At 47.5% G+C, this 14,324-nt stretch overlaps 1 protein-coding gene across 1 annotated transcript in view; it reads right to left on the bottom strand.

Annotated features, from left to right (window-relative positions):
- The window catches only part of TGFA (transforming growth factor alpha), a 40,566-nt gene extending 30,300 nt beyond the window's left edge, over positions 1-10,266 (bottom strand). Inside the window, exon 1 of the mRNA XM_077805560.1 lies at positions 10,227-10,266. Coding sequence (XP_077661686.1) covers positions 10,227-10,266 — 40 coding nt within the window. The remainder of the gene's footprint in view (positions 1-10,226) is intronic.
- Positions 10,267-14,324: the final 4,058 nt, after the last annotated feature.

Genomic DNA, 14,324 nt, shown 5'->3' with positions numbered 1-14,324 from the left:
CTCTCTCCAGCTCTTTAATTAGGTGGGGTGATAGCCGCCTTTGATTGTAGGAACATAGGGATTGCTAAATCAGATTTGGCTCATAATCCATCCAGACCGATGGCCATTTCTGAGAGTGGCCAGCACCACTTGCTGCAGAGGAAAGTGCTAGAAATTCCACAGCAGGAAGATGTGCTCTCATCCCAATCACTAGGAGTTAAAGATTAGTTTAAATCCCAAAGCATGAAGTTTCACATCCCTTCCAAAGCTCTTCTTTTAGAGCTATTCTAACTCTTGACATTCTTGTTATCCATATTATTGCCCAGTCCCTCTTCAGCCAGATTCAGTCTTGCCCTCCACAACATCCTGTGGCAATGAGTTCCACAGTCTACCCTGGTCAGAAAAAGTATATTTCTTTTTACCAGCTTTGATTTTCTCATCTCAATTCCACTCAAAGTCAAGAGGGGGCTACTGGTGGGAGATTCTCTGTGGCTTTGGAATTCTATACCCGCCCCCCGTCTGAAACGGGCCCAACATGATTACTTTCAAGGCATGTCACAAAGCACATCTTTTCCCCCAGCTGCTGGAAAACTGAGCAGGTTTGGAAAAGTGGGGAAATGTTAGAGGGGAAAATTTAAGCTTTTAACTAGTCTGGCTTGATGGTGGCAGGTTCTACCAAATTGTATTGTGCTTCATTTGTAATGTACTTGCAAGTTACATGAAGGACACAAAGTTTATGTATGGATGCCCCTTGTACAAACACTGAAAATAAGCCCCCAAAGCCAAAGAAATAAATTAAGCCACAATTGAAAAAAATTATCCCAATCTAGGACAGCACTTATGCGTGGAATCAGAGAAATGTAGGGCTAGAAGAGACCTCAAGAGGTCAATTAGTTCAACTGCCTGCACTGAGGCAGGACCAACTATACCTAGACCATCCCCGACAGGTCTTTGTCTAACCTGTTCTTAACAGCCTCCACAACTTCCCTAAGTAACCTATTCCAGTGCTTATCTATCCTTCTAGGTAGAACATTTTTCCTAATATCCGATCTACATCTCCCTGGCTGCAAATTAAGACAATTATTTCTTGCCCTACTCTCAGAGGGCATGGAGAACAATTGATCAAATATGTGAAAGGTTGTTATAAAGAGGACTATGAAGACGTATCACATCTCCCCAGCCCCAGTCTTCCCTCCCCCCCACGACTAAACTGGCCAATTCTTTCAGCTTTTCCTCAGAGCTCATGGTTTCTAAACATCTCATTTTTGTTGCACATGCCCAAGTCACACTGAAGTCAAGGAGTGCTTAAAGTTAAGTGCCCTGGATCAGGCCCTAACACTGCTTCAGAGCAACGCCTTGCTGAAAATATACCAAGGCAGACAGCACAAGCTTAGCACTATTCTAATTCTTGACATTCTTGTTGTCCATATTGACGCCAAATCCCTCGTGGTAACCAGAGATGTAAATACACCTCATCCAGGATTTCAAATAATGGACCTGCCAGGGACTCCATTACCTTGGGCCACAGGTTCCTTTTTCTCATTAAAGGATGGACTTTTCCACTTCCTCCCACAAGTGGGGTTTTTATCCTCTCAGTATCCGAAAGCTTACATTCACTAACCACAGACTGCCTAGGTTCAGTCACCCTGTGATTGCTTGAGGTCAGTGATTCACACAAGCGAAGCCTGACAGCTGCGTAAATAAGGTTTTAGGTTACCTAGAGCAAACTATGGCTAACATACCCGACTACACGGCAGCTAGGGTGGTGAATTTAGGTGCGTGCACTGTGGTAGCTGTAATGCAATCTACTGTGGGATCATCACGCTTTCCCATGCAGTGTTACCTAGCTAGGACATCGGCATTAGATAGAAAGTTGAAAGTACCAAGGCCGGGCTTTTCAAAGCAGCCTAATGGGATATTCAATTCAAATGGGATCTGGTTACCTAACACTCTTAATCGTCGCGGAAAATCTGCAGCTTTCCCAAGACAAAGACTGAGTTTCACAACGCAAATTCTCACCACTAGTTGCTAGCTGGGATTGAACCCAGGACCTACAACTTCAAAGTTACAAAGTCTGCAACTTGAGTCAAAGGAGTAATTTCACCTGTGTTTCTGGTTCTGAAGGGATTGGTCCTCACTGATGACTTGCAATAAGTAGATGCCACAGATACATGGCCATGAGGGATATACTGAGACCATCACCCATTGGTGAGGCTCTCAGAACATATGTCCTAAGCGAGATGTGCACTAGGGTAGGACACCTTCCCCAGAACTCACCATTTGAGGGGTCTAAGAGGAACCCCACGTTATGACTTAGCTGTCATTGGTTGTGCAAAGGAGGTTCCCTATTTGCATCACGTTTTCCATTTTAAGTGAGTGCACATGAATAGCCCAACCTATCATTTACTGAATGATTTACAGGGGTCCCTGCACAACCAAACTAAGCTTGAGGCTCAAAGAAGTTCCTCAGGGCTGCTCTACACTAGAAAGTTAGGTCAACCTAGCTACACCGCACACAGGGATGCGAAAAATGCACCCCTGAGAGACATAGTTAAGCTGACTTAAGCCCCAGCATAGACAGCGCTGTCGATAGAAGAATTCTTCTGTCAACCTAGCTTCCGCCTCCTAGAGAGGAACAGGAAAACCCCTTCTGCGGCTGCAGCAGGAAGTGTCTGTAATGTAGACATACTCTCAGAGGCCTAGCTCGTTAGAAAGGGTCTTGCCTCCAGAGTAGAGCTCAGCTCCCTTGTGGACAATGATTATTAAAACAGCAAAGGAATTAAATGCAACCACCACTCAGAAATCAGGCACTTCCCTCCATTCAGCATAAATGGCAGAGAGCCAAGTGGCTGGCCTGAGCCACCTTCCCTATCACAAGTGGGAGCAATCAGTTAAGATTTTCCAAAGAAAACAAGTGGCTTAGAAGTCTATGTCCCATTGACTTTTAAATTGGGTGGTTTTGAAAATTGGGGCCCATCATTTAAGACAAGAGTATTGCCTCTTTGGGAAGAAGGGATGAGAGGATACAGGAGAGGACCAGGGCTGGGGGAAAAAAGAGGTCACGGTAGAAAAGAACGTGGTGAACAGTAGATTACTCCTGCACCGGTGGTTGGTGCCCCTTGGGTCAGCCCATTCACAGCCCTAGCATTACCAAGCACAGGTCCAATCTAGTCAACCTTCTGCCAAGCCAAGCCGGAGGCACTGCTAATTGTGCATGGAGAGGACTTTTTGCACCTGGCTTAGTGAGCTGGCTTCCCGGAGTCAGGGCTCCCTTCAGTAGCTTGTGGTTTGCAGAGCTGTTGAATCCCAAGCAGGCTCTGCCATCACTGAGCTGCACATAGGTTCTGCGCCAGCAAACCTATCTCTGGAAACACCACAGTGTGTGGGAATTGGTTTTAGCGTAACAGTTCTGAGAGAAGATTCACACACGTTCATTATGTGGTGGCCCAGAGGGAGACTCCGATGACTCCAAACCCTTTTATTTATTAAGGAAGGGAAAAGCCATGAGAGAGACCAGGAAATATTAGCCTTTGAACAACCCTATATAAAATTAAGAACAGTGATGCAGTCCACGTTAGACCAGTCACAGGGAAATAATCTTGCAAGCAGTGACGGGTTTGGAAAGATCTCCCCAACGCAGTCTTCCTGATGGAACTCCCAATTCCTAGAACAAACCCCAGACCACACTTCTTTGATACATTGTATTCCCTCCCTTCCAGTTCTGCTCTGAATTTGGCCCTGTATTTGCTAGCAAAGCTCTCTGAGAAACTGGCTAATAACTCTGGTGCAGCATGAAGGATTTCTTAAGGACCCTTTGCATTCTTTCCAAGGCCGCACAACATGGCCAGACAATTGCTACACTCCACCCCAGAGGTGGCTGCAATTCAGCGTTGCTGTGTGCAAGGAGTTTGTAAAGGGCTTTAGGATCCTTTGGAGCACAGGGTGCTCTAGAAGTATACTAGATTAGTAATAAAGCTATGTATTCAACCAGCTCAAGTAACAGGGGACAAAAAAAAAAATAGATCTTTCTCCAATTCTTACTTCATATTTCACTGACTCTTGTTAAGGGTGACTTATTAATAAAACATTAGCCTGTCTGTACGAACTTTAGTGGGACATAGGGTGACATTCACCCTTGAGCAGATCAGCACAAAGCCCTCGGAGTCCAGTCTAAATCCCACTGAAATCAGCAGGGCCCAGTCGGCCAAAAGATATTTGGGCTCCTAACTTCTATACATTTCAATGGGAGTTAGGAGCCAAAATACCTCTGGGGATTCTAGGCCCAGGAGTATTTCAACTGACTTCAATGGAAATTGGACCAGACCTCGTGTCTCCAGTTCAAGATGAAGATGCAGATACAGTCTAGAAACAGTGTCATTCCAACATGTTTACTGTTCCCATGTAAAGGAACATGATATTAACATTCTGCCCTTTTAATTATAAGCAGACAACAACCCCTCATTAAATTAAATCTGCCCTGCAATGAATTAAGAGTCTGAGTGGCAGTTCTATTTAGCAATCCATCATCAAAGACCATCCCTGCAAGCAAGGAGTGGCTGAGCAAATAACCCAGAAAGGGACTGAAGCCAAGTGTCTGTTGGGTCTTAAATCTAAGGAACTACAGATTACTTATTTGAAAGCGCATTGTTCAGTTATTATATATTTAGTATACACCACAGTAAAAGAAAATCAATCAGTTACAGGCATGTGTACAGCGGTGTGTTGGTGCTGTAATTTTAGTTCCTAAGTTTCATTAAACAGCAGTATTGGTGACAGTACAAAATTGATTCCTTCCATAAGCATTAAAATGAGAGGGTGAAAAATATAGAAGACAAGGATTACAGCTGAGTTGAGACAAAGTCCCCCAGGTATCTGTACTGGGACCAGTACTGTTCATACATGAAAAGGAAAAAAGTAAACATTGAAGCGGCAAAGTTTGCCGATGATACAAAATTTGGAAAGATCTTGGAAAGAGTTAAGTCCAAAGCAGAGTGCAAAGAGTTACAAAGGGATCTCACAGACCTGGGGGTTGGGCAATGAAAACAGCAGATGAAATTCAGCGTAGATAAAATGCAAAGTAACATATCGGAAAACAGAATCCCAATGATACATCCGAAATGATGGGATCTAAATTAGCGGTTACCCCTCAAGAAAGTTCTCTTATGCAGCAATGGCTACATTAAGCGTACATCACTAAAGCGGTGGACAATAAAATATAAGGCACCATACAAAGTATCAATATAATACTACAATTCTTGTTTATTTGAGCAGGAACACGTTTTTTGGTCATGCTATAAGAATATAGCAGACAGCAGCATTTTGGAGATTGCTTAGCTTATAGAATTGGGACTAGAATGAATTCTATGAATCACAGTCTACAATTCTAATTGTAGCCTCCAAGACCTATTCCGACAGAAAGATGTTTCTCAGTCTCTCCCTCAGAGGCATGTAAACTTGCATTACAAGGCTCTCTTTTGGTGTCCAAAGGACCCAACAGCACTTTTCACAAGAGCAGGCGTGAGGAAGCCTCGATCACAGCCAGACTGTAATGCGAAGAATCACATTCCGCCTGCCTGAAGTTCCCCAGAGAACTGAAATACTTTGCATATAATACCCTGGTAAACAGTTCAAGTTCCCGTTGAAACAGTCCATCTTTCCATAGCTTAGCCTGGGCTCCCTCATGCAAGATGCTGAATACCCTGCATTTCCTATTTCAATTGTGGGAAGCTGAGCAGGACCTCAAGACGGAGATCTAATTGAGCTGAGGCAGAGGATAGAATGTTGTTTTGCAATTAGGACTATAGGTAAAATATTAACCCTCTGATTGCTCCTTGGCTGTGGCTGCTGGGCTATTCAGTTAATTGCCAGCACCTCTCTGAAGTTCCTTTGCTCTGGGTGATCTCTAGACCCGCTGCTCTGACTCGCAGCCTTAATATCTGTAAGGGTAATTCTGCTAATCCTGCATTGGGATGCAGGTAAACTTATTTAACTTTGATTTTCTTTTTAACTTCCATTCTATTTTTACTTTTAAGCTCCAGAGAACACAGCCCCATTGGCAGCAGCTGTAATTATGAAAGATAAATGAACACTAACACATTTAGGGAGACACCAGCTTCTCAGAGCAGGTGCAGAGGAAATTCCTGGCCACCACAACCAGAGACAATACATATGAGAGAGCTGTGGACTGAAGCACCGCACACGGCATGCTTGACAGAATGATTATGAGATGTATTTTACAGTCTCATTGGCTGAATCAAGCTCCTCTTTCTGAGCCAGAAGAGTTCATGGTCCCTTTTAATAGGAGCAAGAGAGTTTCTCTGGCTAGGAAATTCAGACCAATCAGATTTTCATTGCTAACAGAGTTCTAAGACCACCATCCTCTTTCCTCCTCTTCCACTTTTAAAGAAAGTCATTTATTAGCTGGCAGGGTGACCAGATGTCCCAATTTTATAGGGACAGTCCCGATTTTGGAGTTTTTTTCTTACATAGGCTGCTATTACCCCCCACCCCCATCCTGATTTTTCACACTTGCTGTCTGGTCACCCTATTAGCTGGCTTTCCTTGCTACAAGGCTACCACAATTTAACTATCAATTGCATGGATGCCTGGTCTGAACTTCCATCCTTACACAATGTACCCTTATAAAAAACACACAAAGCCCAGAGAACGGCCTAAGAGAGGTGTCCCTATGTATCGGTCTGGGTTTTCAGAAGGGCCGAACACCTGCAGCTCCTACTGACGCTAACAGGATCAGCACCTCTGAATAACCAGTCCCGACCAGCACATCATTAGGGAGCCTGGATCAAACTGCTGACCCATCAGGGCAATACTTGATTCTTCAGAAGAAAGCAAAACTGCCTCATTGTGCACCCAGAATTTTAACAGAGCTCAGTTTAAGTTTAGTACTCTTCAGAACTGGCATCCAGGCTCAAAACAGCAGTCCTAATTATTCTCTCTCAACCTTGTATGTCAGGAGTAACTCCATTACCACTGACCTACAACAGCTCAAGTAAGAGGAAAATCGGGCCCCACTTTTACCACTTGGCTATTTTTTTTTTTGGGGGGGGGGGTAAATCGTCAAAGCAAATGGCACATTCTGTGCAGATGTAGCTCTCCACAGAGCTGCACTCAGAGCTTGTATGCCCTGGTGAAGATTCCCAGCTTTGACTCAATGCATTGATGTGGTTTCGACCACAAAGATTTTGCATAGATACAGCTACCCTGGTACAAAAATCCTTCCTGTAGACAACAAAGTCTCAGTTACACAGAAATAAAACCCGAAGGGGCTGGAATTATTCCAGATTTACACCACTGTAAAATGTGATATGAAGATCTGACACAGTGTCCATAGAGGCTTCTGAGCCGGATTTTCCTCACTGACCTCAGTCGAGTTATTCACAATTTACACTGGTGTAAGGAAGAGGATGTAAAAACCCAACAGAGCTAAGTACCGGGGTTTCTGGTTCACGACTAGGGCTCTGAAGTGCTAGGGTAATACAAATAAATAGGTTTCAGAGTAACAGCCGTGTTAGTCTGTATTCGCAAAAAGAAAAGGAGTACTTGTGGCACCTTAGAGACTAACCAATTTATTTGAGCATGAGCTTTCGTGAGCTACAGCTCACTTCATCAGATACATACCGTGGAAACTGCAGCAGACTTTATATATACACACAGAGAATATGAAACAATACCTCCTCCCACCCCACTGTCCTGCTGGTAATAGCTTATCTAAAGTAATCGTCAGGTTAGGCCATTTCCAGCACAAATCCAGGTTTTCTCACCCTCCACCCCCCCACACAAATTCACTCTCCTGCTGGTGATAGCCCATCCAAAGTGACAACTCTTAGTGAGAGAACCTGGATTTGTGCAGGAAATGGCCTAACTTCATTATCATGCACATTGTGTAAAGAGTTGTCACTTTGGATGGGCTATCACCAGCAGGAGAGTGAATTTGTGTGGGGGGGTGGAGGGTGAGAAAACCTGGATTTGTGCTGGAAATGGCCTAACCTGACGATTACTTTAGATAAGCTATTACCAGCAGGACAGTGGGGTGGGAGGAGGTATTGTTTCATATTCTCTGTGTATATATAAAGTCTGCTGCAGTTTCCACGGTATGTATCTGATGAAGTGAGCTGTAGCTCACGAAAGCTCATGCTCAAATAAATTGGTTAGTCTCTAAGGTGCCACAAGTACTCCTTTTCTTTTTACAAATAAATAGTAATACGTCTCTCCTTAGCAGAGCAAGAAAGTTATTTCAACTCCTGATAAGCACAGGTTTTCTAAAAAAGAATGAAGTAAACTGCAGCAACTCATTGAAAAGTTCTTCCCAGTGTGAAATCAGCAATTTCCATGACAATACCTTCCCTACAGCAGCCAGGGAATCACAGAGCTTACAGACCCACTCAGGGAAGAAGTGGATGGATGCACTCAGCCCACAGCTTGGTTTCCAGGCTTTGTGGACTTCTAGGCACAGTCTACCCTCAGCCTTCAAAGACCTGCCGCAGAGGAGGGCAGGTGCAATAGCTGTGAAGACATTTGAGGCACCCACTCTGCTTAGGAGGCAGTTGCTGGTAAGGACACATACCCACTCGATAAGCTTTAACTTGCAATGTTTTTGAGCCATGGGGACCAACCTGTCAGTGCATTTCCTCAGTGTTTCATCTTCTGTATGCAAACCACTGTGAACACTCACCCTCAGTAAGCTTGGGCCCAGCCAAAAAACGCAGATCTAGCTATTGAAATCAGACCCCTTCCCCCCTTTAAGAGCATAATGTTGAAACCGCCCATGCACAGAGCTCCCACTGACTACAGTGCAAGCCAGAACATCCATTGGGCTCAAGTCTGTTCAGAGTTTTTATACCCGTGTAACTCCACTGATTTAAACAGAGTTAATCCCAATTGACGCTAGTCAAACAAAGAGCAGGATCAGGCTTTGGCGACTTCTAGGAACTCCTTGTGCAGTGTAAACGTGCATGGGGTTAACCCTTTACAGGACTGGGACCTTAATATTCCACTTTTCACAGGGATTCTCTTTCAGTTACAAGGGAAGCATACATACATGTTTCCAATGCAATAGGAAACACATGCTTCAGTTCATAGAATCAGAATATTAGGGTTGGAAGAGACTTCAAGAGGTCCTCTAGTCCAACCCCCTGCTCAAAGCAGGACCAACCCCAACTATGTTCAATATGTAACAAACTCTCCTCTTGTGGCATGCACACACATACACTAAACTTTGTGTCATGATCTTGCTTTAAATTGCCCAGTGCTCGTTACACACCTAGTTTAAATTTTAAACTAACATTGCTAATCACCTAGTGCCAACCAGACCCAGTGGAGAGCAAACATGCCAGGGGCAAGCCACACAAGAAATAAATAGGCAAGCAAAAGATACCTAAAGGTATTTGCATTGTTAAATTCTCAGCCAACTGCTTGTTGACAAGCACAAACTCCAAGGGGGGGAATCACAAGGGCTCTCACACACACAGTGGACTGACATTCCAGCCTCCTTATTCAGCCTTGTCAGAAAACAATTGGGAGAAGACTCTCTTAAAAGCCATCAACCAGAGAGACACATTGCAAACTGAACATAAAGGGGTGCTGAATGGGCACAGGGGAGTGGCAAGGAAATTGTAGCTGGCTCAGAAAGAGTTAGAACTTCTAGATGAGTGATTAGCAAGCACCATATTCCATCTATCAGCAATTCCAGGATTTGAAAGAGGGGGAGAAGCTCCCCCCACAAATGAGAACACCCCCAAAAGCTTGGGTCCCCCCCCAGCACGGTTTTAATTTTGTTTTCCTGCTTATATAATTAAGTCACAAGTCCCCTTGATTCATTTAATCCCCCCACCACCCCCACCCCTTAAAAGAGCAGCAGTTGAATACGCTGGGGTCAGAGTTCTCTTTCCATGGGAACCAGAGAAAAGTCAAAGCAAGCGGGTGTGTTTATGGCTTTATGCAGGAGCGAAGGCATGGACCGGGGCATGCCACCTGAGAAAGGGAGTTTGGAAAGCAGCGAGCGAACGGGGTTGGGGTGGGAGGAAGAGTCAAAAGAAGGAGGAGGTAAAGGAGCAGAGGGAAAAGGGAAGGAGCAGGGGAAAGTGGAGCGTGAAAGAGAGGGAAAGCGGGAGACAAAGTGACCGAGGGAGAAGGGAAGGCACAAAAGGGAGGGAAAGTGAGGAGAAAGTGAGAGAACAAAGCCGAGCAAAGGCAGAGGGAGGCGCCCAGCGCCAAGGGGCTCGACCTACCCAGCGCGACCACGGCAATCTCCCCGGCGGAGCTGACCATTTTGCAGGCGTACCCGAGCCTGGCTGCGCCCGGAGTGTCGGTGCGCCGGTTCCCTCTGCTCCCTGCGGTGGGCAGGGCTCCGTCGCCGGGCGGAAATGGAGGCGGATTCACCTTTCAACCACTTGGACCTGAGCGGAGCCGACCATCACCCTCCTGCCCCCTCCGAGAGGGGCACGGGGGGCGCCCGGGACCCGCGGCTGCTGGAGACGCTCCGTGGAGTCCCGGGAAGGGGCAGGCGCCGGGGGAGAGGAGGAGGAGCAGAAGAAGTGCGGGGAGAGATTAGTGCCTAGGCGTGGGGCGCAGGGAGATGCCCTAGCTAGGGAAGGGAGATCGGCCCCACATCGCTGGCAGCTGGAGGAAGGGGAGAGAGCAGCGCGCACAGGGGCTTCCGTGCGCCTCCGCCTTGGGGAGCCCCAGGGGCGCAGCGCGTTAGGGCGCACGCCGCGTCCCTCCCGGGATGATAGCGAGCGGGGCTGCCTCGCCAACCCACGAGCCCCAAACTTCACCAACTCCGGGGCCGGCAGCTGTGCGAGCCCAGCACACGGAGATTTTTATTGGGCAGCTGGGATCGGTTTCCCAGTGGCTCCCCCTCCGGCCACCCACGGCCCCTCTGGCCATTACACCATAGATAGGAGCAGCTGGGAGCTGCCTCCCACGGCCCCTGTGGGTAGCTGGGATTGGGCCTTCAAGACTATGGTTTGATCAGCCCGAGAGCGCTCTCTCTCTGAAGCCTGCCGTGAACTCTAGGCGGCAGGAGAGGGTCAGAAATGTTCTGCCTCCTCTCATCTGCTCCCTCTTCTGACAGCCGGACCTATCAAGAATGGCTAAGGCACTTATCACCTGGCTATCTAAGGGCTTGTCTACACTTCTGATCACCGTGAGAGGTTTGGCGTTAAAGTATCTGGCCTCCGCCTACAAAATGTTGTGTTGCCCCCCCTCTGGCCCTGGCACATGGGCGATTCACCTTCCTTTGGAAGAGGGTTTAGGGGGTTCACCTGCAGCCAAGCATGTGTGGATGCATCCTAAGGTTTGAGAATTAGAAGGGTTGAACTTGGCGAATTGCAGGTCCTAATGCGGTTTCCAATAGGTCTGATCTCTTCGGATGTGTACAAATAAAATAAGCGTTGTAAAAATTATTTTATATTGATTTTTACCATTAACATATAAATAGAGACCTAAAACAAGAGTCAGGGAATCAATGCATTCTCCCTGAAATATCCTTCAAAGAACATAACATCAACCTTTATATCCCCGTATTAGCAAACTCATCACAGGAATAACTATCAAGCCTTCATTTTGCCTGGCGCTCAGTGACAGTGGAATCTGTAGACTTGTAGTTTCAAAACTGACCCGCTTTGATCGTGCCACTGTGTTTGTCCAAGTATTCTTCATCTTAGCACATCTTCCACTGCTGCAGCACCTTTCATCCTGAATGATCTCACCCAGCTTCAGGGCAAATATACAGACATGCAGCCACTTCTGGCAACCAGCCGCCACCTAACACATTGCACAGGTGGGGTGGAGGGGAAATTTTGCCTAGAGACAAACCCCACATCTCTCTTACAGAAAGTGCTCTGAAAACTTGAAAGTCCACCTGGGTCAGAAGGGATGGCAGCTGACAGAGAGCCCCTGACCCCCCAACAAAGCACAAAGGATGAAGGGCTAAGATTACCAAATGAGAAGAAAGAAGTTCTTTGGGTTAGGGTACTAGACCAGGGCTCAAAATATGTGGGTTCAGCTTTTTACTTTGCTACAGACTTCTTGTGCAAGTCATTCCATTTCACTGGCCCTCCGATCCTCGTCTGTAAAACAGAAATCATTTCCTTTGTCTGTTTAGATTGTAAGGTCTTTGGAACAGGGGCTGTCTCTTACTACCTGTATGTGCAGCCCTGAGCACAATGGGACCCTGAGGTTGGCTGGGCTTCCAGGCACTACAGTAATACAAAGAAATATTCACGATGCTGAGATGTAAGCTTAAGCATCGAAGGTGTTTCAAAGCCAAAAGGTAGATGGTGCTCTTGCGACAAGGAAGTGCCACAACTCTAATCACAAACCGTAGCTTTAGATGCTGAGGTCGCTGAGTATAAATAAGAAATGCAACATGAGCCTGGCTCAGGAAAGCCTGTGTTATTGGGAAGCTATCACACTCAGCTTTGCTCAGGACTCTTGCAAATCAAATGTCCTTAGAAAAAGAGTATGCACTGAAAGGGCTTTGCCCTCTGTGGGCTGTGGTTAGTTTGTAGGAGGCGGGGATCAGGAGGAAACCAGGGAGCAGCCCTTCCCTTTGTGTATGTATCACGGATCCAAGACTCCCAGGTTGCATAAGCCACAAGAACATTCTTTCATTTAGGGCTGGCCAAGTGACAACGCCCCTTCCTCTCAGAGGCAGCTCTTACCTTGGCAATCCACGCCTTCGTTACCTCTAATGCAAGGGCTGGGGCTGGCCCTAGCCGTGAAAGCCACCTGGAAGCTCGGGCTTAGGCCAGAAAGCAGCTGCATTCCTTCTGCGTGGGGCAGGCTGGCAAGAGCATGACATTTCCTAGCTTATATGGCCAGATGGAACCAGTGTGATCATCGAGGTCTACATTACAGATCTACGTCACTTGCGGGGGGAGGGGGTGTGTGTGTGAAAATCTCTCCCGCCGGCATAGAGCGGCTACACGGGAGACCTGACAGCGATATAGCTACAGCTGAGGTCTGTAGTGCAAAGCCTCAGAGTGTCTTCATTAAAGCATTACAGCAGGGCAGCTATATTGGTGCGGCCATGTGGAGGCAGCATTTTAAGTGTAGACATGCCTCTACTCTGACCTCCTGTGTAAAACAGGCCTTAGGACCTCCCTGAATTAATTCCTGTTTGAACTAGAGCCTAGCCTTTAGGAAAGCATCTGATCTTGATTTTAAAAATTGCCAGTGATGGAGAAGACACTGGCCCTCGGTACGTTATTTCAATGTTAATGACTCTCACTGTTAAATATTTGTTTAAACTTGTCCAGCTTCAAATTCCAGCCCCTGGATCTGGTTTTACATTTGTGTCCTAGGTCGATGAGCCATCTGTCATCAATACACCTTTTTTTTACTGGCTGACAACTGACTGCTGGGTGGAATTCACGACATACAAAGCTCTGAACAGTGCAGACCCAAGTTACCTTTAAAACTTGCCTCCCCACTGTATAGACCAGGGGTGGGCAAACTATGGCTCGGGGCCACATCTGGCCCTTCAGACATTTAAATCCAGCCCTCGAGCTCCTGCCGGGGAGGGGGGTCCAGGGCTTGCCCCACTCCACGTGTGCCATGGCTCCGCATGGCTCCCAGAAGCAGCGGCATGTCCCCCCTCTGGCTCCTACATGTAGGGGCAGCCAGGGGGCTCTGCACACTGCTCTCACCCCAAGCTCTGCCCCTGGCTGGCAGCCATGGCCAATGGGAGCTGCAGGGGTGGCGCTTGGCACAGAGCCTTCTGGCCGCGCCTCTGTGTAGGAGCCAGAGGGGGGACATGCCGTTGCTTCTGGGAACTGCTTGAGGTAAGCGCTGCCTGGAGCCTGCACTCCTGAGCCCCTCCAATGCCCTGACCCCCTGCCCTGATCTCACTCTCCAAACCCCTTGGTCCCACCCTCCTGCACCCCCTCGGTCCCAGAGCCTGCACCCCTGATGCCCTCCAGCACCCCAATCCCCTGCCCCAGCCCTGATGCCCCTCCTGCCCTCTGAACCCCTCAGTCCCACCCTCCTGCAGCCCAGAGCCTGCACCCCCAGCTGGAGCCCTCACCTCCCCCCACCTGCACCCCAACCCCCTGCCCCAGCCCGGAGCCCCCTCCGCACCCTGAACTCCTCATTTCTGACCCCACCCCAGAGTCCGCACCCCCAGCTGGAGTCCTCACCCCCTCCCGCACCCCAACCCTCAATTTCGTGAGCATTCATGGCCCACCATACAATTTCCATACCCAGATGTGGCCCTCAGGGCAAAAAGTTTGTCCACCCCTGGTATAGACTGTGTTGTCTAGCATATAATAACTAAGTCAGCTGGATTTTGTGAAGCAGGGCAAATAGCAAATCCAGCACTGGAC

Source organism: Eretmochelys imbricata, chromosome 26 (genome assembly GCF_965152235.1).
Source record: "Eretmochelys imbricata isolate rEreImb1 chromosome 26, rEreImb1.hap1, whole genome shotgun sequence".
Classification (NCBI taxonomy): domain Eukaryota; kingdom Metazoa; phylum Chordata; order Testudines; family Cheloniidae; genus Eretmochelys; species Eretmochelys imbricata.
This window is presented reverse-complemented; position numbering and strand designations above follow the sequence as displayed.